We start from the raw sequence: 25,276 nt of genomic DNA, 5'->3' as shown, positions 1-25,276 counted from the left end.
GGACACAATTCCAGACTCCGTGCTACCACTGAGAAATTTTTAAAATACCGAAAAAAGCCCAGTAATACTTACAATAAGATTTTACGTAAAAACCGTATGATCAGGTCTAAAACAAATAAAAGACAGGTTTATCAAAAACTAGTTTTATGTCTTACAACTAATTATCTATACTAAAAGCACCGAACACTTCAATTACAGGTACATACATTACAGTCTAACTTATTCGTGTATTTTGTCGTATTAATTCGTCCGTCGCTTCGTCTTCGTCACCGGAGTCTTCGTCAATGGGCCCACTACTAGCTCTCTGGTTGATCAATGTATTCGGAACAGTGTAAACCACACTGCCTAAGGCAACATCTGGAATTTTATATAAAAAATGTTATTAATACACATATCAATAGCCACATTACAACGAAAATTTATATTTTTATGATATAAGGCGGCAAATGGCAGACGGATTCCTATTGGTTATAGAATTTGGGTCAAAGGAACCCGATCTTACAGATAAATAGAATTTTATTCTAATTATGATAAATGTAACAAAAAGTATTTGCGAAATCGTTTAGCAATAAAAACTTTGCAAATATCACGGTAAGATACTCACTCTCATGTGTAGGCTTGGCCGTGAAGTCGTTCCGCTTATACCAGAGCCTCTGCATCACCACCACGACCAGAATGAGAAGCAGCAGGCAGGCTCCACCGATCGCTATCAGAGTCATATTCATACTGGCCATTCTGAAATTTTAAAAGGTATCTTTAAATAAACTTTGAACTAATTAAACCTAAAAGCGTGTATACATTATACAGTGAAACCTTGTTAAGTGAGACATCACCTGTAAATTGGTATTACTTATAGAGGTCCAAGTCAGTTCATACCCTGTCAATGTCAAAATCCGTACAGTAATTTCAGCGTGATTGACGGGACAAACGTTCACATTTCGACACCAGCAATTTATACTGCGCTAACTCAAAAAGCGTACTTTACAGTAGAGGCGTTTAAAGGGAAAAACGTGATAACTTTTACATTAATTAAGATACTTTTTTGAAATTTGGTATGCTTAATATTTAATTTATTCATTGTAATATCTCATATTTATATTTCCTTCATTATTTCTATTTTTTGATTTAGCGCAAGTTAGCCGTACATAAACGTAATTCATGAAAAAAAAATTACATCTTATACACGTCTAACTTATGTTAGCGTAGTGTAGTACGGGACGTCGTAGTGCATGATCAATCATCTGATGCACATTTCAATCTATTATATAAAAATAAGTCGGGTTTTCCTTCCTGACGCTATAACTCCAGATCGCACGAACCGATTTCCACGGTTTTGCATTCGATGGAAAGTGGAAGTGATGTTATAGCAATAAAATTAAAAAAAAAACAAGAATAGAGCAGGTGGCGAAACGGAGTTCGCCGAGTTTGCTACTATTTTATAAAGAACATGTACTTACTTACAAAAAGAATAGTCAACGTATCATTAATAAACTAATTAATACGTTAACACATAAGTATTTACTATGTAAAAGTCGCTAAGTCGTTCATTTTACAAACGAACAAGTATACACACGAACGCACTAAACTACGCTAACTATGAGTTAGTGCAGTGTTGCACGGACTTTGACTAAAAGTGATCCCCGCGCACACTCCGCTAATAATAGTTGGCGTAATATAAATCGAGTGATTTCAAAAAGTACCTTTACTTAGCGTTTTATAAGATTTGTAACTTTCTTATTTTTGCATATTTCTTCTCAATTTTTTATGACGTATGTAAACACACATTTTAAGCAACTTGGCATAAAAAAAGTTTTTTCCAAATTTCGAGTTAGCGTAGTATAAATTGCTGGTGTCGATTTATAATATGAAAAAAAATGTGTGATAATTATATTTTCTGATAGATAATTAGACATTATGAGACCTTTACTTTGCCATAATACTTTGCCCATGTATGGACATTAAATTATTGTTCACTTATGACTTATGATAAACAAGATAGTCGTCAATCTTTTCTAGATCGAGTCTAGATTTAAGACACTATTGACCACATAGCAATTTGTAAAGTGTGTAATTACAACCATGGTTGTTTGGTTAATAGTTCGGATACCTACTTGACTTGGTCGGATGCGACCACCTCTGCTGGTACCTCAATATCCGCACTCTTGATGATACATGGCCTCTCGTTCAAGCACCGACACGTTTTCGTTTCATTGTTGCATTTACCCTCGCAGTCCTCACATGGCACTCTACAATCAAGTACACATGTTAAAATCATCAACAGATTTCTAAGAAAATAATAGTATTACTTGGTTCTAAGTTAGAAGTTTCAAGAGCATTCTCTACTACTTATTGAGAATAGGGATGATGACGGGGTATGAAAATTAAAATTCTATTTAGTCCGCCAGTTAAGTAATCAAAAAGTATCAGACACGTATTTATTTATTATGTAATTTAAATAAAAATCTATACTAATATTATAAAGCTGAAGAGTTTGTTTGTTTGTTTGTTTGTTTGAACGCGCTAATCTCCGGAACTACTGGTCCGATTTGAATAATTCTTTTTGTGTTGGATAGTCCATTTATCGAGGAAGGCTATAGGCTATAAAACATCACGCTATAACTATTAGGAGCGAAGAAATAAAGGAAAATGTAGACAAAACGGGGGAAATTATTAATTCTTGATGGCTTCCGTTGCGTGCGCTGCGAAAATGGTTCAAGATACGAAAATTATATGTATGAAAGAATTATTCCTCTTAAAATGATCTAAAAAAATCCGCGACAGTATATGCTTATCTTTTAGGATTAACTTACTAGAATCGTTTTTATGGTAATCAAACTGGGTCGAAATTAATGCATTATTTGTTAAGAGTTGTATTAATAATCTTTATCGAAATAAATGTGTTGTTCATTAAGAGTATTTAATTGTGAACAAAATTGTCATTAATTATAATCCAGTGCTATCACGAATTTTCAATGCACAAATTAACCGTGGGTAACAGCTATAATTTATGAAGCTGAGAAAGTTGTTTGCAAAAATAAATACAATGTCTAAAATAACTATTCCACGCGGACGAAGTCGCGGGCACAGCTAGTACTTAGATAAAACGAATTAATGTTTAGGAATGGCAGTAAATACGTCATTAATTTCTACTTATAAAACATGCCTAGAAGTGAAGTGAATTATTTTATTGCTTAAGAATTACTGATCACTTTACTTACGGTTTTATAGGTATGCAACTCTCTGTTTCGTTGTCGTATTCATAGTCGATGTCACACTGGCAGTCTGCAGACAACAGGGAGTAGTGGCCGTTCTTGCAAGGCTTGATACACAGATTGTATTCTGTCTCATCATGTATAAAACCCTCATTACAAGTGCAGTTGTCGGGTGCTGAGCAGTGCCCATTGATACAGGCTTTGGAGCAAACAGGCTCGCAGACGCCGAACCTGTTTTCATATCCATCGTTGCAGCTGCAAGTATTAGGTGTCATACATTTGCCATTTACACAGGGTGGTGAACATATTGGTGTACAGAGTCCATCTATGCGCTCGTACCCGCCGCGACACCGGCAGACCCCTGGCGCCACGCAGTCACCGTTGCTGCACGAGCTGCACTTTGGCTTACAGGTCGAGTTGATGCGTTCGTATCCACTGTGGCAGACACAGTTGTTTGGAGAGATGCAGTCTCCATTTTCGCACCCAACACACGTAGGCTTACATATCCAATAGTCTTCAGTTCTGCCGTATCCTACGCCGCAGATGCATTTGTTGTGTGCTACACAGGTGCCGTTCACACAGGCGGGCTCACAGATTGGGATACAATTGTACGGGTCGTGTGGGTCGGGCTTGTAGCCGTCGTTACATTTACATTTGTTGGGTTCTGCACATTTTCCGTTGACGCAGACATTGTCACAGACTGGAACGCAAGTGCCATTTAACTTGAGATAGTTTTTGTGGCAGCGGCAGTCGTTGGGCGCCATGCAGTCGCCATGCTGGCAGTTGTCGCAGGTGGAGGGGACGCAGATGGTGTTGTTGTAGAGCGTGAGCGGCGGAGTGCACGCGCACTTGTTCACGCCGACGCAGGTGCCGTTGATGCACGGGGAGTAGCACACTGGTAGACACTGGTCCAGGTCGCTGTCATACTCGTAGTCGGCACAGCAAACAGTTCTCTGTAATACAAATAATAATAATATTTAATCTATTTGGTGAATACCTCAAACGTATGTAGTTACGTAGATGTATAATTAAACTACAAAAATTAATATTGTAATTATATTACATTCATTATTGTAGTACATAGGCCAAAATACTATCTTCCTACGTGAATAATACATACCTGTACTTGCAGTCGCTTCCCCCTGGCCCTGGAAACAAAATAAGACATGTATTAAACATAGAGGATACTTTCAAATATATACGTATGAACGTGTTAGTTTAACACTTAACGATACATTTAAACCACCAATACTTTTCGAAAACCAGTACCCAGGTGCATGAAAAAATATTATAGAGAAAATACAAGGAAACTACTGAGCTTGTGCTGTCAAGCAGTACACTAATATGGCAGTCTGATCATTTATTTGATGCACAGGCGATAAACTTGTAAGTGCAAGTGTCCATAATATGTGGGCATCATGTTTGAAACAATCGTCTTTAGATTGTTTTCTTCTTCACGAATTGGTCTTATTTTCCCATTAATTTTGACGCTGTACTGTCGTTGCATTGTTCTCACATACATACACTAGATAAAGGATCAAATAATGTATCGAAAAGATTGTAAAAAAAAAATAACTTTTTTTGTACAGCAATGAAGTTTCTTTTTCGTTCTTCTCCATTTGAAGCTACACTTTGGAACGAGCACCTAGCTTCACTGACAGGCAGACTAACAGACAATTCAATTTGACGTTTTAGATTGGCTCAAGACAGAGACAGCAGCTATACTAAATTACCTATAGGTGTGTATACAGGTCCGCTCATTAGCCTATGTACTGAATTAATCATTATTTTCGTACTTGCATACAAATAACTGTGCAGACTGTACATTGGATGCGGCAGGTATTGCATTCACCAATGTGGCAGTATAAAATATTTTCACTCTTGAAAAGGCTTCTTTTATTCTTTAGTTAAAAACTATGAAACATGATGTAGCAACAGATACGTAGGTACTACAACATGACAAACATAGCTAGGGCGTTCATGTTTCTAAATAATGAGCGACAAAAGAGCAGTCGGGTCACCTGAAGGTAAGCTATCAACGCCGCCCACGGACATCCGTAACACCAGAGTAGTTAAAAGCAGGAGTCTAACACTCCCTCACGCCTCACCCCGCCAGGAAAAATCATTAATGATTTTCACCCCCAAAAAATATACTTTGTTTTACGCCTATTTTGTAAGAGGCCATGATTGAGCCAATCTATCCGTATCGAAGCATATCTCTCCAAACTTAATTAATGTCATATATTAATAGGTATATGACATTGGACTATATCAAATAGATGAGTTGCCGGATGTATGGCCCGAATGACACAATACATGATTTGCTGTGTACATGCGCAATATATGTAATTAATATGAAATTGTATAGAACTATGAGTCACATACAAAGTGGACAAGTTAGGACAAGTTAGGACATTTCTCCTGAAACAATACCAAGAACAGGCAATGGTTTTTATACCATTAACATCAGTGATAAAGTCACTTGCACATATACGTTCAATTTTTCAATTTATTAAAACTCAGTACCGAATTCAACTGGGTTATTCTTCTAATTGCGAAAACTCCAATGGAAAGCAAGTCTCACGTTACTAGTACTATGTTACGTTATTACACGTTATAAATAAACAAGTGAAATCTTACAACTACAATAATAAGTTAATACGTATAAGAAACCACAAATATTTTTATATGTATAACTTAAGACAAACAGACAAAAACAACAGACAAAATTCATGACTCCACTCGTGTAACAAATATTCCCCACAAAAATAAATTCATTATTTCGTTACATGAATGAAGCCCCTTGTTTTTTAAACCAGATAATGTTAGTTAGTCACAATAACAAAGCCGGTACTGTTGCTACACAAAGTTCAAATCTTTCAAAATACCGGGAATGTGGAAATCGAATTTTTATCTTAACAAGTTTGTAATAAGATACATAGTTGAGTAAAAGTTGTGTATGAACGGAAGAGAGTTATTATAAGAAATTTTGCAGTTGTGTTGTACATTGTACATATTTCGTGATATATATGATTGATTGATGGGTGCGGGTGATGTAGTGCGAATATGTTATGTACAGTGTAGATGTATGAGTAGCAGTATGATAACCAATCCGAAAGAAACATCCGGGAACTCGAACCGACAACTGATGGTTATGTTTCCAAATATTTATAATCGTTATATAGGTTTATATAGTTCTTCAACTCAGTACCAGGAGTATATAAAGTTCTAAGAGTTTTTCGATCGGCTATGATACTGCTTGCAATAATAGTGTGATCACCTGACTTTCCTTACCTTAATTTTTGTAGTCGTAACTTCTTTTGGGCACATACTGTCTTATTGGAACTTATACACTCGGATAATTCACTAAGGAAATAAGTAACGGTCTGTATATTAATTGTGTGTATGTGTGTGTAGTGTATCAATTGTACCTACTCATTTCATGCAGAATTTTATTGTATTTGTTTTAAAATGTACAGAATTTTCAGATATAATATGTTAATATTATTATTATACGTTAAGTTTAAATTGTTTTAAATGGTAGCAATACTACGTTATCGATTAAAAAACAAAGTTATATTAATTAAGAACAAATATAAATATCTTACGGAACAATTTCTTCGCAAACACCTGTATCACCTTTATTCAAAGACGCACAAAACTCAAATAACTGTAAAGTTATTATGAATAGTAGCACAACACGACCGGCCCTTGGTTCGAACATGTTCATCACATAGGTAATACTAATTAACGGCAGTGGTTTCTATACAAATGCACGTTGTTGGTAGATTCCCGCTGTTTTATAACATTAACACACGCAGAGAGGACAATACGCAATGCGCGATAACAACTATAAGCACTTCCCTTCACAAGTAGTAGCTCACTCTCGGACAGTGACTACATATTACCTCAACTTTGATTCAATTTCACAAACACGTCGCATATCACAAAAACCGAACAACTACAAAACTAAAAAAATAAAAACAAACACCTAATTAAAAGTTTAAATTTCAAGCTATACAGGATGATTGTTATTTCGCAGTGATGTTGCCGTGTGATTGGCTGAATGTGTTAGATGCGCGCGCACGACGAAAGCTCACGAGTGTGTCGCGGTAAAGTCTTGATGTCGTTTAGTTGAACATCTTAATGCGGTGTGCGAATGACGAACAATGCCATTTTGCATAACGTTGGACAGTTTTATAGACGTCCGGCGCTTCGTAATAAATTTTCGTCGTGACGTCGTTCGGGATGGGAATACATAATTACAAATTCAAACTCGCTGTTAGTAAAATGTAAACGCACAGTGTACACAATTGTGTGAGGTTGGGAACTATATGTCACGTTTGCTCGCCGCCACGGCAAATGATACTGTGGTTTTAAACAGACGAATTGAATTAATATTCTTATCAGTCTTTACTTCAGTTGTGTATGTAAATATTATGTATATATTTATGACACACTGTCCATTTTATATTTGATGTGGTTCAATTATTCACAGCCAAACCACAGCGTCTACAATGCCCAATTAAACCTCATAAAACTGAAGGCAATCAAAACAAAACATTCTACATTGTGTTCTTATGAATTATGCATGAAATTAGTTGTTATCGTGTATCGACCCATAAACAATCCTTCATAAAGAGTAACAATGTCAGTATCATGTGTCTCTTTAACATACCTTCCAAATAGCTAGATTTTTAGTCTTCAAAAGGTAGTGCCTATATTGTTTAGGTCACCTTAGATACCTAAACTGCACATGCAACCATTGTTTTGTTTCCTCATCCACAATCCTACGTATAAATTATCATCTCGGCTGTCTACTATAAATGAGGCATTTTGTTAATAAAATGCACTATTTAGCATGCCTCTATTGTTGCATTTGCATTTATCCATGGTTTCAATTGGAAATAATGTTTCTCCTACTCAATAGACGTGTTTCGTTGCCTATTTGGTCACAACTTAGCATTTATAAGCCAAAGTCATAAGTAAGCCAAAAGGTAAGATATATCAAAAACTAGACAGGAACTTGAAATTCTATAGTACGTTAAAATTCCGAAATCAAAATCCTTATTCAAAATCCCCAATAATGTATTTCACGAGACCTCGAAAACAGCAGTTGCATTAACTACCAATCCAAGTCACAATTAATCATAATAATAACCTCTAAAATATGATCTTAACACCAAAATATGACAATAAAAAATAAAATTCATCTACAAATATAGAGCAGCCTGTATCTAGCATTTCGGTATCAATGCAACAGCAGTAACAACTTCCTCGTAACAGTTAACTAGTCATTATAACGTTTAATTTAATTAACTACTATCAAACTGAGGTAAAGGACGGACAAATTGACAGTACCTATTCTCAATAGTAAATAAACAGTAAGGAGGATATACCCTGTTACATAATAAAGATGAGTACCAATAGTGAAATTCTAAATTGATAGATTTTTATGCGTCCTATGACCTTATAACTAATCGTTTCTCTTGAGTAAAGAAATAAGAAGATTTAATTTATATTTAAATATTATTAGAAACTTATGTAGTCAATTTTATTGTGCAATTTCTAATTCCAACAAGTAGTATTACTTGCTTACAACACAATCACTATGCAATCTCTTATCAACATTACATTTTTCATATACTGCATTAATCGACTGAAAATATACTACATAGATATACAATATACAGTCGCCTATACAAATATGTTTACCCGGCGATAATAACATGGACCACTAATTAATCGATTAATTAACAAAGCTCACGGAATATTCCACTGAAGTTATCTGTAAAAAGGACAAATCTGTTCAAAAATATAACTTCGTCATGTAACAAAACATAACATCCAACCTTTTGATGATGGAGTAGGCAGAAGACATTGCAAACTAGACTACAATATTAGTCAAGTAATTTGGTATAGGTAAGAAAATACAGTAGTTTCCAACGAGTGAAATTCAATACTCTTGTCTAAATGTTATGTTTGTATAAATTTTGTAAGAGATCACAACTTATGATGTCATCAAATTTTCTTACACTTATTTCTCAAATACTTACTTATTTATCAAGGAAATAAGTTAAGAAAACGATTGTTCTCATAGTCTCATTCATACTCTAAAATTTTTACTAGAATGCAGGCAAATCCGCTGGCAGAAGTTAGTATAATCCGCTGACATAATATAAACTAACGCATTTGTGCCATGAATGAAGGGTAGGGAAAACCATAGATTCTTACAATTTATTTTAACTTCTAACACATCACACAAGCACACGGGTTAAAACGACCCCAACCTTTTAATTTCCTATCTATTAAGGTACCTACTTAAATAAAAAGTTGGATATCCTACAGATCAAGGCTTTTTTTAGGGAGGAAATCAGCAGACTATTAGATAATGGCTAAAAACCACCCCGTTCCAAATAGCTCGTTGAGCCGGAGCCCCGGTAACCCGCTAGGTAGTCCGCAGCTCCGGGACAGATCTTAGCTGGTACTGCAATATCGGATCAAATTTCCACGTGTAGGCAATATAGACAATCGGTACAAAATGTGGACTACATCAGGCGTGTTAAATGTACATAATGTATTTTTTTTTAAATAGCCTCCATAATGTTTAGAATAATTTTTGAACAGTAATAATATCGTTTAAATTCTCTACTTACGTCGGGAAATAAAGTAACCATTTATTTACCCAATATAGTATTACCCAATATAGAATTACCCAATATAGTATAGTCTAAAAAAGACTTTTAAACCACTGGTTTTACACGTTTATATAGAACATTCTCGAATGACCTAAATATTATTATTTATTATGTATAATAATATATCAATATGTCATGGCTAAAATACCTGTTATAATCCTCATTTTTCTCTAAAGCTATTATTATATTGCGTAGCACATAACATGAAAGTATACCACATAATGAAATCATAATAATATTATTCATTTCATTAAATAGGCCACCAGATAGCACTTTTATATTACATATTTAAATAATTTAAACGTAAAATACATGCATTTGCTATCTCACTTCTCTGAGAAGAAATATTGAAACTAGCGAAGAGAGTACTTACAATATCCAGACAAATTCAAATAACGTAAGTATTCCGTGTATATTACAAGAATGTACTAACTTCTGCCAGCAGCTTCACCCGCCTTTCCGTTGGATAAATAATATAGCCTAAGTGTTATTTCACACCATAATCTACCCCAGTTTCAAATTTCATTCCAATCCCTTCAGCCGTTTTGACGTGATTGAGTAACAAACATACAAAACACATGAACACAGAAACTCACAAATTTTTGAATTGATAGGAGCAAGATTACAAACTCCCACTCCTTAGTCTTACGATAACACTGAACAATGACCAAGGCTTTATAAGTCTGTCCCACTATAAAAAAATCTAAACACATTCAGCTGTCACTTTCAGTAACAACACAAAAATATTCTTCTCAATAGAAAATAAATCACTATGTATCTATATATATTATTATGTAAATGTAATAGAATGTGTGTAGTATTGTGTCTTAGTTTTATTTTAATTTAGTGTAAAAATATGTTAGATCCAGTTTCCTCCACTTTTGAGGCAATACTGAGTATAGATATCACCAAGTTACCGAGCCTAAATAAGGATAACGGAAACTTAATTTGGGACCATTGTTCCTCTGGCTTTAATCTGAGTATCGTGTAGGGTTCTGTATAAACAACGAATATTATTTTGATCATAATCCTTACTATGATAAAAAAACAAAAGTTTATGAAGATGTGTATATTATGTTTGTTACTTTTTTACAAAACTAGTGGATAGATTTTGATAAAATTTGATACAGAAATAGATTATAATCCTGACGAAACTACTGGACAGATTTGGATAAAATTTGATACAGAAATAGATTATAATCTTGAATAATAGATGAGATCATTTTTATCCCGGGAACTTGGGCGATGCCGCTGGTAGAAGCTTATAACATTAACAACATAAGACCTGTATATCTATTAGATCTAGATTTGAAAAAAAATCCATCTATCTATTTGCTTGTAGCTATGTAATTTCCATCGACTTCAAATTAAATAACGATGTAAGAGTTTCTCAATTCTGTTCCCAAGGCACAATATTTTATTTGCCTTGATATGTAAACGCGATTCGGAAACTTCTATTTTATTGTATAGACTAGCAAATTATTTCGTAATACAATATGTAAAACTTTGGAATAATTACAACATACTTTGTAAAAAAAAACATTCTTCAACTTGTAAAAACAAAACAGAACTTCGTGATCAGGGATAAACAAAATAGGCAATGGAGCTTTAAGTCTTAGCTGAGGTAACCGAACACGTCCCTCAGTAGATATTATTAACCTCTGATACATATTTTGTCAAAAAATTACGTCTAATATATATTTTTTCTCTTTCCACATAAGTCTATTATAATTATTTACCTATACTATATACGTTACTACATACTACTATATGTATTAAGTTAGTAGCCACCTATTTTCATAAGGAAAAGAGCAAAACAGCTCATTATATATCGACTGGGCGGTTTTTTAATTAATAAGCTTACCGCAATTAAGACATATTTTTCCGTCAATAAATGGAAATACATACCTACTCCATTGTCACATTTAACCTATTGTTGGGCGACGATTGAATGCATGGTTTGTCGCGTGAGCACAAGCGTGACAACCAAATGTACTATCTAGACGCTAATATTTTTTTTCTCAAAAAATAATGTTTGAGCACACGAAAATTTTTTCAGGGGGCAAATCATCTCAATGACTTCAAGCCCACCTTGGTTACGAGGCGAGAGGGAGTTTCAGACTCTTACTGATCAAAAACCACCCAGTTCCTACTCCAGCTTTTCGAGCCAGAGTCCCAGCAAACCCGTAGGCAACCCCTCCCTTAAGTAGAGCCGTAGTTCGCAGCTCTACCTAAGGGTTGTCAATATAAGCCAACTTATTTAACGTTACACTATTCAAATTTAACGGCAAACTGCGATACGTAATGTGAGGTCCCTTTAAATGGAGCGACTACATCATAAGATTCGGAAACCCATTGGATGAAAGTAGAAACTTGGCGTTCAGTAAAGAACTAGGGAGAAGGAGGCCTTTGTTAGAAAAATTCTCGGTCATATTTTAAGGGGAATAACAACCGGCCTCATCTAGCTATTTGAAATATTGACGTGTAAAAGTGTTATTTTATGACCTATTTACAGGAAATAAATATCATTTATCATTTATAACCATAATTCTAAATGTAAGTTAAACATGACTTCTGTACGAGGGACTTAATTCCTAGTGCCTGTATTATAGGTACTTTTGATACGCCTGACTAGTCTGGTTGTAGCAAACGTGACTAGAAATCTATGAGGAAGTCTATATGCTTCATTGTTAGGTACACAAAGTTCAATTAAGTTTTCATTTATTATAGGTTTTATTTACCTTCTTGCAGTAAAATGTTCGGTAAGTTCCCATTATAGTTATGTGATCGGTATGTTAAAAAAGTAAATTAAAATCTTGGTTCGTTGTGGTTGCTTTGTAACTTTCTAGTTAACTACATATCTACCTTTGAATGCTTATTTATTTTACTATTTATCTATTTAGTAGAAAAAAAGACATGCATAATTTTACAGCTTAAGCCAATACATTATACAGTTAAAGTGATATATCATTATACAATTTAACCAAGGAATGTTTTTGTATTTCTTGGATACAATGATTTCGAAATGTGTTAGGTATAGAAGCAATAACAACGAAATGAGTAGAGTTCTGTTGATGGCATTACAATAAAAGCCTACTCCAAAATGGCTGAGGAAGGCTAAAGAAAAATAAGACATGATCAATTAAAATAAATAAATAAAAAATAAATTTAGATACATAAATAAAAAAATAATTAATTAATTAATTTACATATATTATGCAGTTTACAATTATTACAAGCTAACAACAAAAAAACTGATGAGTTGAAACCCGTGGGGAAACCCGAATATGATAATATTCGTTATTTCTGTACTGAGTCCAACGTCACTAAATAATAGATAGATCAATTTTTTATTGCCATTTAGAATTATTGTGGTTTACCTCGTATATAATATTTAAATAGATAAATAGATCACACGTGGGTGATAAATTTACAGAAGAAATGTTTCGTAATTAGCGAGTGACCCCTGTAGTGTTGTGATACGTTTATATGATGAAGCTGAAGCTTTGTGTAGAGATTTTATTCAACCTGTATTCTTCAGTGCTTCTTGATGTATATAGGTATTTTGTTACACGCTGTATAGAGTTTTAATCAAAATTTTGGATGAAGATCGCTTATTAATTTCGCCTATTAGGGAGCTTTGAGGGAAGACAAAGATATAAAGTCACATGTACTAGAATGTTCAAGGAAAACTAGATTGTGTGGTTTGCCCATCCTGTCACGTGGCACATCCAGTCTGTTATCGAAACTAGTTACATGTAGTAGGAAAATAACTAGGACTGCAATATTTTCTATTTACTGCGAATAAATATAATTAGCTAAGTACTTATGTATTTACGTCAGAGAACAAACAGGACGTGGGAACGAGCTGGAATGCGCATTTCTAGATATATTTTATTTATATGTAATTTTCCTGTGTTCCTGTGTCCTGTTATATAAGACTTATGTAAATATATACCAATTCAGACAGAGAAATGTATGTACCCATATTCATATATATTCGCAGAAATAAATGAATTTAAATTTGAAATAGTCTGACTTACTCTCAGTTTCAACAAACTATCAATTCGTATACTAGTCATATGTATAATGAAAAATACTAATGTTTGGATTTTAAAATTAACATTTGCGGTCTTAAACTGTGCCATATTGGGTAAAGCCCTGTATACTTTTGGTACTTATAGCATACTTTTAAAGATAAATGACTAATGCATAGCTTGTATTAATTAAAAATTTAAACATCATTCCTATACGATAAATATAATATTAGAAGATTATGAGATATATTATATTCTCCAATATAATATCATCTAAAATAATATATCTATTACAACCACCATCCTCACTAAAGTTTTGAGGAACACTATATACGTAGATAGGGACCGCGATCCTCCTCTTCCTTGAGGGTCTCAGGGCGGGAGGATTGTGAAATACCGACTCTCACAAGTCGAGATGTAAGGCATTACACCACACCTATATCTATTACAAGATATACTAGAAGTAAACTCCCTGTTTTATACTTTATACATACACATACATAAATAAATATTTTTATACAAGCTAACTTTTTATTAAAACTTACACTTAGGAAGACGATAACTATCAACCTCATAACAATAATCAAGACAAAACACCCAAAAATGAACCTTAGTCCAACAATTCAAAGCCTTTTTTTAATCTGACTTATAGCTTTTGGTAGTGATAAAATCTAGGCACTACGCTTTCTTTGTACACTAGAATGTTTGTGAATGGGACGTGACAGGAAGGTGTGCCCGTGAACAGCTAGTTTTTATGACTGTTGGTCTGTTGTCGCCTTCCTAACAGGAAGTGCCACCCCGTCTGCATGTCTGCAGCGGTTAGATTAACCTAAAAACCTAACTATTATTTATGTATTGCTGTTTTGTAAAACCATAGCGCAGGTGCATAATTATTTTGTTAGTGTTGCTGATAAATTGCCAACAGGTACCGAGATTCAGCACGGAGCAGGAGTTGGAATTGTAAAATTTTTAGTCAGTAAGAGTGTGACACTCCTTCTGAGGTTCAGTGAGGCTCACCTAATTTTCCACCCAACAGTCACAACGTGGTACAACGTTACGCATTTCGTCTACTTTCCGTAATAATACTATATTATACTGTCTAGTAGGGCTGATGCCGACTCGGAGCTGCGGATTATCCAGCGGGTTATTTGGGCTCTAGCTCAAAGAATAGGAACGGGGTGGTTTTAGTCAGTAAAACTCTAGCACTACTCTGGTTATTGAATGATCGTCCCCTTCAAAAAAACAAAAAAATATCAATTACTCAGCAGTCGCACATGTAACTACGAGACGCTCACACAAGCATGCAACAAGCAGTTTACATTAGGTGCTATAGAATATTGTATTATTAAGTAGCAGTGAAGGAAACAAGGGATGGCCATGTGGGGCAAAGCCCTGCAACGTTTTGTTTGTTATTAATTAAGCTCGTTGATACAAAGTTAATGAGTAGTTTACTGCGCATAATGATAACATTCTATTCCCGTGGTAGGAACAAAGGCCCGGTGACCTTATCAAACAAGGAAAGTTATTTATAAAACGTCAGTTTTGATATATAAATAGTGCCGTTCAAAAGCTTAGTACCAGGGACCCATGAAAAGTATGTAGTAAAGACAATAACTTTAAAGAATCCACTATCACTTCCGACCCGAAGCGTTCGATTTTTTACCCGACGTGTTTCTATATTTTTTCCTAATTAAATGAGATTCCTAATTATATTTTGTACATTGTATTATGATAACGTCGCCAGCTGTTGCAGTAGGTACACTGGTACATACATTGCACATAACGAGGGTTCGCTCGGTAACCGCGATAAGATAAAACATAGCGAATATTCCATGAATCGAGCTTTGATAGACCCTGTTATATAACTAAATAAATGCTATGAAAATCACTGATGATCATGAAATCACTGAAAATCGTTATGAAAATCAGTACTACCTACTACAGGATACCTTATATCCTTTAGTGTATAAACAATAAAGATTGAAATGTGAAATAAATACTTATTAAATTTTGTTAGTAAAGAGGTCACACAAGCACATTTGGAATTTTAGATCTGAAGCATTGAACAAGTGAAACATTGGATTTTAACTTTTTGTATGGCAAACGAGCAGGTCACCTGTTAGTAATCAGCTTTTCCAATAGACATCCGCAACACCAGAAGGGTCACAATACAAAAGAGCGTTAACTGCCTTTTAAAAATATCACATCAACAGCCCGTATTAAGATAAAGGCCTATTGTCACATGGTAATTAGATATTAAAAAGCCTGGGTTTCCTCACAATGTTTTCCTTCATCGTTTGTCAGTAATCTATATATATAAAACTCTTCCGTTACTGAGTGACTGACTGACTGACAGACAACGCACAGTCGAAACTACTGGTCGTAGACAGCTGAAATTTGGAATGTAGGTTCCTTGGGATATGTAGGGGAGCACTAAGAAAGGATTTTTGGAAATTCAACCCCCAAGGGGGGAAAAGGGGTAAAAACGTTTCTATGAAAAATCTTATTCCTTGGGTTTATAAACTTGAAACTTGGCATGAACACGTACATAGGCAAGTAAATATGTTTGACATTATAAGTTTTTTCAAACTACCCTCCAATCGTGATTTAGGGGTGCGATTGGGTGACTGATTTATTAACGCACAGCCGAAACCGCTCGGTATAGGAGTCTGAGATTTTGAACAGAGGTTCCTTTAGTAACATAAGTGAGCACTAAGAAGGGATTTTTGAAATGTCAACCCCCAAGGGGGGAAACGGGATAAACTGAGCCGGGGCTGCGGGAAAGTTCTAACGAGATACCGTGGCCCCGGAACGCAAAGGGCAACTGAAGGAACGAGGTGGGTTTTAGTCAGTAAAAGTCTGACACTCCCTTCCGTTCCACCCAGAGCGGGAGAGGTCATTTGATGATTTCCCATCCTTAAAAAAAGACTTTGTATGACAACTTTCAGTCGTCTCTTTAACATACATAATAACATACATAATTATGTACATACATGCATAACATTAATAACATCACGCCTTTAAATCCCTATTTTGTGTTAACACTACCCATACAAACAGCTAAAAGGAAACAAGTGAAGAGACGAAATTTGTCCGCATCCATTTTCACCTAAATTCTTAACGTTAATGAGATTTACTTTTTATTATCAGGTCAACCTAATAGCCTCACATGTACGTATAACTTCGTAAGAATTTTCTTTCAACTCCTAACCGTTGAGGAGTTGTACCTTCCATCATCAGCTCATTCACATGGGATGATGACTATCAGACGCAAGTACTTAAACAGATCTATGAAATTGTCAAAAACGTAATTGCCTGTAAATTTGAGGTTTGCCCTTGATTTCCCTGGAATACCATCATCAGATCCTGACTAGGTAACAACGGGACCAACTTGAAAGTATACTCTACCGAACAAAAAAAGTCACGTAAATCGGTCCATAAATCTCGACGTAATCATAATATATAACCGAATTACACGCCCGCGGGCGGAAAGCTAGTGTCTAAATAATCTTAGATTCAGTTTTAAAAATTCTCCTAACCAGGGATCATCATCATCGGCCTATTGCTCAACAAAAGCTTCTGCAACCATGGTAGCAAGCCTAGTACTAAGTCCACGGTCCAGGATACACCATAGTACCAACGCATCCGATGTTGACAGTTCCGATCAGTGTGTGACCTTCATGGGTCATCGGTCCATTTAGCACGGAAGTCGACCCACGCACACACGAGCTTGTGGTCAACACATTTGTTATATTCACATGCATCGTGTTCGGGAATAGTACATCTGAAGGGCTTGGCCTGATTACAGTAACTCTGTTAGCTTTGCAACATTATATTTATCTTGTTATTCGAGATAAAAATTGTAAGCTTATAAAACAATACTAAGAATTTTTATCTACTCAACTGCGGTGATAACAAGAGTTTTAAAGACTACTCCAAATTCGATAAATTCAAAAATTGACCTTAAATATAACTTTAAAGTGAAATTTATAGTTACCAAGCTAGGACTTGGTATTTAACTGCTAATTTCAATAACCAGTTAGTTAACTACAAATTTTTGGATCGATATCGATAAAAACTCTATAGAACTAGTGTCAAAAATCAATCTTGAAAGATTTTGGAGTTAGATAGGTTGTTGACATCAGCAGTTAAAGACTACAACCAGCAGTTACGTTCTATTTAATTTTATTTTATTAAAACTAACTATTAATGCCATCTAGTGGAAACTTGATACAACTTATCGTTCAAAGAGCTGTCGCGTCAGTGTAAATTCTGTTGCAAAACTCAGTTAGGTAACACCTTAAATATTTTTGAACAGTTTGCTTATTTAACTCTTTCACTTCATCTACTTGCATTCATCAATCATTTAATTTGTACTACGGCGGTTGAGAGTGCTTAAACTAACGAAACCTATTCAGTTTGAAATAAGGAAAAATGTGCTCAAATATATTAAAATACTTTAAATATATTATACAAGTTATTTAAATTCTCATAATAGAAGGAATTTATTCATGCGAATCATACACACAATACCTTCGGACTACCTTATCAAAATTTACTTAAACGGAAAGCTAAATATAGCCTCGCCTTTTTAAGTTGCGGAAAAGATCACCATTAAATGCAAATACGTAACGGTAACTTATTTAATTTTGAATGGCATAAGTCATAAGTGCGTTGTTATACAGAACATTAATATGTAGATTATAATATTGAAGTATCTATTTACTATCCAAAAGTATGCTGCCATCAGAAAACTGTTGAAGGCAAATCCTTCACTAATGTAGGTAACCGGTGACCTACGTGGCAGTTAACGTGTTAATTAAATGCGCCTGTGTTCTATATGATTGAAATTACTTTATTTCTCATAAAGGAGTTAGGAGAAAAGGTAAAAAGTTGAGGGGAGGACAATTAAATAGAGGTAACGAACAGAGATTTTACCTCTAACTTGAAACTGACAGACAACGGCATTATGGATGGATACTGCTTCAAACAATATTAAAGGAAAAATAACAAAAGTTTTCAATAGCTACATTCAGCGTATGCTACAAATGTGTATTTTAAGAAAATGTATTCATTATTTGCTTATTTATAAAATAAATTATTAAATCAATAATTATTTTAATCCAACGGCGTATTGTAAATAAATGTCTGTCAACGCCATCTATTTCAATACTACAGAAATAAAGTAAGCCGCTCCGTGTATAATCTGCGACTACATCCGACTTACAGTGATAGAGGGCGTTACTAGTTTGTTGAAATATCACAGATATAAATTAATTACTGCTAGAAAGTAATCAATTCTGAAAACTTTTCTAAATACGTTTGAAAATGAAATTTCTTATAAAAACAACATTATTAGAGCTCAAAATAAATAATATAATTTAACACCCCTCTTTTTGCGTCGGGGGTTAAAAATTAAATAAAGAATGATTCCCATCACATATAAGTACCTATACTAACAATTTTTAAATAACAAATTCACGTGATTCACAACAGACTCCTTGACTAAAAATAACATTTTCCTCATACAACCCCAAATTAAGGACAACAAAACAACACAAACAAAAAGCATGCAACAATGACGTCAAACCACTGACGTCATTAACATCGTCACAGACATACTAATAAAAAAACAAAACAAATGAAGCGTCCTATTCATTGTCCAATAAAAGTACAGACGTATAAAATGTGTGCAAGCGATGTCAGTATCATGTAAGACGGTTGTAGTACCAGACAGTGACCGGACTCGCGTCATACGTGTCCGTGCATACAATATCGGCCGACGTCCTGTCACCCGATAAATCTGATATGCACTGATGAATGAACCTGTCACTGCACTTCCTAATGTGTGCACTGGCCGGCTTTGATTTGTTCTCGATGATATATTGGCTTTTATCACCAATTTCCTCATTGCTGTTTCTGTCGGTCAAGATCTACACGAGAGATAGGTTCGTTCATTCATTTAGTTTAATGGTATATGTATAATACTTGTACTCTAGTTTAATAAATCTCTACTTTTTACTTTTAGTATTTTACTAGGTTTTTATTTAAACTGTCCTTCACTGCCGATTACATTTAACGGCAATGAACTATTTGAGCCATAACTTCAAGCTTTTTTTTTGCTTATCACTTAATATTAAACCAAACACCTACTATAAAATTGGAAACCATATAAATGTATATGATAAGTAAAATCAGCTGATATAATAGGCATAGTTACAGTTACCAGCACTTAATAAGGAAGGTAAAAATGTTATTAGTACTTACGGTATTGGCATCGAGCAATTCCACGGAACGCATCCTTTATCATCGTCACAGTATCCTCTACAGCTTGCATCACAGGGCACCACACACACATGCGCACTGCTGTCACTGTACACGTAGCCCTTCTTGCAAGAACAAACGTCTGGTGCAGAACAGTAACCATTAACACAGCCCTTGGAACACTGGGGTTTGCAGACACCGTTCACTTTCGCGTAACCTTTATGACAAGAACATTTGTCAGGCGCTACACAGTCTCCGTGAGAACAGCCGTTACACTTTGGAACACAAACAGTCTGGTTTAAAGGAATATAGCCTTTATGGCACGCGCACGTGTGAGGTGCAACACATTCTGCGTTAACACAGTCACAGATCGGTTCACAGATTGAGTCATTCTTCTTTCGGTAGCCATCGGCACAGGTGCACGTGTTGGGAGCTGTGCACGTAGAGTTGATGCAGGGTTTATCACAAACCGGGACACAGTTAAGGTTCTCATCTGCAGTGTAGCCTACATCGCATTTGAAGCAGTGTGTGGAGTTGTAGGGGATGTAGTTTTCTTGGCAGATGCAGGTGTTGTTGGCGTGGCAGATGGCGTTGAAGCAGGTTGGAGTACAGACGGGTGTGATGCAGGTGTTCGGTCGGTCGGGGTCGAGGTAGGCAGGAGACAGACACTGGCACTGGTCGGGAGAGACACACTTGCCCCCAATGCAGCCCGTGCTGCAGATTGGAGCACAGATGTCCTGTTCGCTGTCGTGCTGCCAGCCGTTGCAGCAGACCGTGTGATTCGTCCAAGTTAGATATGTCTGGAATTTTAAAACAGAAGGTTTAAATAAGTAAATTGATTTTGGCATTATGGTAAAATTCAAATTAAATGTACCTCATATTTATATCTCTTGACGACACACTTCCTTCGTCCACACCATTTGTTTATGGCAACATTGTACGGCTTTTTTCTTCGTTGTCGGGAACTGAAAAGATAATTTGCAATTTATTTCGTATGTTATCGATAATAACCAATTAATGAGCTTCTACAACTTTATTTTACATCTTTCTTGTTTTAATTAGAAAATAAGTAAAGAAAAGCAACTTAATTAATTTGAAATGGTTAAGTAGGTACTCTAATTTAATGCGAAACTGAAATATTGCGGCAGGTTAAATACATGTGAATGTGATCAAATACACCTACCAACCCGCACATTCAAATCAAGTAAGTATAGTATATAGTAGGATACAAAAATATAAACAAACAAATTTTATCATACACTACTGTCATATTACGCTTCGAACATTGCAACCACAATCCACATAAATAAAGCAACACACCCACTACAAGACAATTTAAATACTACCTGAGTTTCACTACACAGACTCCTTCACCGTCATTGTCTAAAGCTTGTGTATAATGAACTAACTCCACTAAAACAATCACTAAGAAACAAAACACTATCGTTTTTAAACACATCGCTACAAACACTACTTACTACAAAAAAATACACTTATTTTTTTTAACTTTTATCGTGTTTTTTTTTTTTAATTTAAATTTGTCAATCACAGCACCAGTGTGTCAGTCAGTCAGCTACGATATAATGATGTTCGCTATCTCCTAAACTATTACACACTCGTATCTTGGTCCGAGGCGCCACTGCGAGCGATTTACCGATAACCCATTTTTTAATTAAAGCTTTTTCCACTAATGGTGCGGGTAATTGTTTGTACCCAATTAACTTTAGTTTTTATTCAAACGCTAATTAGGTGATGAAACTGTTAAAGTGCCGAAATTTTGTGTATTTCTGTTATGTTATATTGCTTCCGTTAATCGTATTAGGAAATTGACCAGAGATTTAGATCAAAAGAATGTTTTCTCTATGTTTAAGATTAGTCGCTAATTATTTATATTTTATTTATAGAAAATCGTTTAATTTCTTGTTCAATAAGTAGAATGTTGCTGTTGTCAGATTCAGCTTGGTTTAAGAAAATTACGTACGGTATTATACGTAAGATTTATTTATAGGTAAGGTTAATGTCATGGGTTTGTTTTAATTTTATTATTGTGTGAAACATTTTCTTTAGTAGTGATGGAGTGTTCCCAATGCACACAGACGTAAAATTTGCTCTTTGAAAAGTGACATTGCTATAACTATACATAGAATCTTTTGGATGTCTAGCTAAGAATACCGGAGCTACGGACTGTCTGGCAGGTTACCGAGGCTCCGGCTTGAAAGGCAGAAGTAGGAACGGGGTGGTTTTTAGTCAGTAAGAGTCTGACACACCCTCTCGTTTCGCCCAAGGCGGGAGAAGTAGTTGCATGAATTTCTCCTTTAAAAAAAATGGATAAGTATATTTAAATAATCTTAACATTATGGGCCCCATAACATAACTGGTAAAAAGTGTAATATATGTAGGTATCCAACAAAGGTCTCATGTTGCAATAACATGGATAATAAAAATTATTATCTACAGGGTGACCTTGAATTCGACGTATTCCTCTCGGGAGGTGATAATACAACTAATTTCCTACAAAATTAGCCCTGAGGTCCTTGGGCGGAAAGTGGCTAGTTTCTGAGATATTCAACATTTTTGGTTTTGGTAAAAAAATCCCGATTTGATTACAAAAGCATCAATAAATAAAAAAATACTGGTTGGATTTTAGTAGTTTTAGTTTTAATCAGTTGCCAATACATCAGTTATCATTTACAAATACTAATAATAGCAGAAATATCATTCGTTTTAAAATAGCAAGTAATTTCTTATCAAATTTTGTTTTGTGTCACTAATTTGGTCGATAGAAAACTGGATTTATTTCAAAAAAATTATATGACACTAAGCGTACAAACTATTAGAAAAACTTCCTTGGTTTATTAGCTACCCAAAAACGTAAAATTATTTACAAATATCTCAAAAACAAATGAATTAATTGATGATAAGTAGAGTGTAAAGAGAAAAGGGCAATTTCAAAAACATCTTTATTTGCAAAATTTTGTTTCTAAGTGACCTCCCCTATGACGAATACATGCCCGAATATGCTTCCTTATCTCTATGGCGGTCACTCTTGGACTGAATACGCGTCTTATTTCGTCATAATCTTCAAATATGTTTCGGAGAAGAATTTCGATATACGGCCAATTCCGTCTGTACAAACAAGGGACTTCATGTAAAAATCAACCGGCATTAGGTTCTGGTCATTGTGCATGCCATGTAGTTGGACCGCGCTACTAATCCAATGCCTGAGAATCAATGTATCCGACCATTGCCGCACAGTAGTTCGTAATGCACTTGACAATCGTCGTGTGGAATAAATTCGTCAATCACATTAATAAATTAATTCAATAAGTAGAATAAGTTAATTCATCAATAGCTCATTCCTTAAAAATTCTTCATAATTCTCACCATTTAAATTCTTGAAGAAAAATAGGGTCCAATCAAATAATTATTTATGATACCCATGCAAACATTTGAATTAAAACCGTACGCGCGAACCCGATGGTTTTGCTTGTTTCGGATTTCGTTGACTTTTTGGGGCTAATAATGGATATTGTGTTAGTTTATCCAGCGCTCTATATCGTACTATTGTGGGGCAATGGTTGGATACCTTGGTTCCCAGGCGTTATATTGACACGGGGGTCCAACTACATGGCAAACGCGGTATCCAGAATCTAATGTTGGTTGATTTTTACATGAAATCTCTTGTTTATGCAGAGGGAATTGGCCGCATATCGAAATTCTTCTCCGAAACATATTTGAAGATTATGACGAAATAAGACGCATATTCAGTCCAAGAGTGACCGTCATAGAGATAAGGAAGCATATTCGGGCATGTATTCGTCATAGGGGAGGTCACTTTGAACAAAATTTTGCAAATAAAGATGTTTTTGAAATTGCCCTTTTCTCTTTACACTCTACTTATCATCAATTAATTCATTTGTTTTTGAGATTTTTGTAAATAATTTTACGTTTCTGGGTAGCTAATAAACCAAGGAAGTTTTTCTAATAGTTTGTACGCTTAGTGTCATATAATTTTTTTGAAATAAATCCAGTTTTCTATCGACCAAATTAGTGACACAAAACAAAATTTGATAAGAAATTACTTGCTATTTTAAAACGAATGATATTTCTGCTATTATTAGTATTTATAAATAATAACTGATGTATTGGCAACTGATTAAAACTAAAACTACTAAAATCCAACCAGTATTTTTTTATTTATTGATGCTTTTGTAATCAAATCGGGTTTTTTTTACCAAAACCAAAATTGTTGAATATCTCAGAAACTAGCCACTTTCCGCCCAAGGACCTCAGGGCTAATTTTGTAGGAAATTAGTTGTATTATCACCTCCCGAGAGGAATACGTCGAATTCAAAGTCACCCTGTATATTACAGTTGTTACATCTGCAATGATATTTCCAATTCTGCTAATATTTTAAACTAAGTACTTTCCTGTTATGAGTAGCAAAAATGGCAATAAATAATAATTATGTACTTTACACATTAGCAGACTACTAAGTACCTATAATTACCATAACAATACTAATTTGATTCGTTTACCATGAAATGTATAAAATCCCATTAGTTAATTATTGCTCAATTCCCGTACTTATTTGTCAGTGCTTTCCTAACTATTTGTGACCAGCTATTTCCGCGCGGTTTTACCCGCTCTTCTCAGCTCTTTGTGATCGTAGCGTGATGTTATACAACCTTTCTCAACAAATGGACTAATCAACACAAAAATATTCATTCAAATCGGTGCAGTGGAATCCTACTTACCTAAAGAAAAGACAGAGACATGAGTTAGTTTTGTATTTATACACATAGTGTTTCACCCACTGCTCAGCTCCTATTGGTCATAGCGTTTTCATCATTCATGATGATGATGAAAACAAAAATTTGCATTTTAAAAAGTGTGTAACATTATTCATGTATAATCTGGCAAATTAAACTAATGTTAATGCTAATATTTATTGTGAAAATGTGTTTAATTGTTTGTTGTGCGTTGTCGTCAAATCGTTTAAATCATGTGATATTTTTTAATATAGTTAGGAGACTGGAAAAGGACAAATGAAGACTAGTTTGT

General features: G+C 34.8%; 1 protein-coding gene across 1 annotated transcript; it reads right to left on the bottom strand.

Moving 5' to 3' along the window:
- Nucleotides 1-127: 127 nt before the first annotated feature.
- LOC118268307 (platelet endothelial aggregation receptor 1) lies at nucleotides 128-21,711 on the bottom strand. The gene is made up of 8 exons (XM_050706296.1): nucleotides 21,558-21,711; nucleotides 21,086-21,176; nucleotides 20,215-21,011; nucleotides 4,333-4,360; nucleotides 3,219-4,165; nucleotides 2,112-2,246; nucleotides 605-735; nucleotides 128-357 (listed from the first exon to the last, which is right to left on the bottom strand). The coding sequence occupies exons 1-8, from the start codon at nucleotides 21,668-21,670 to the stop codon at nucleotides 215-217; spliced, it is 2,385 nt and encodes a 794-aa protein (XP_050562253.1). The 5' UTR covers nucleotides 21,671-21,711; the 3' UTR covers nucleotides 128-214.
- Nucleotides 21,712-25,276: the final 3,565 nt, after the last annotated feature.

Source organism: Spodoptera frugiperda, chromosome 29 (assembly GCF_023101765.2).
Source record: "Spodoptera frugiperda isolate SF20-4 chromosome 29, AGI-APGP_CSIRO_Sfru_2.0, whole genome shotgun sequence".
Taxonomy (NCBI): Eukaryota; Metazoa; Arthropoda; class Insecta; order Lepidoptera; family Noctuidae; genus Spodoptera; species Spodoptera frugiperda.
Note: the sequence above shows the minus strand (reverse complement) of the source record. Positions and strands in the feature narration are given on the sequence as shown.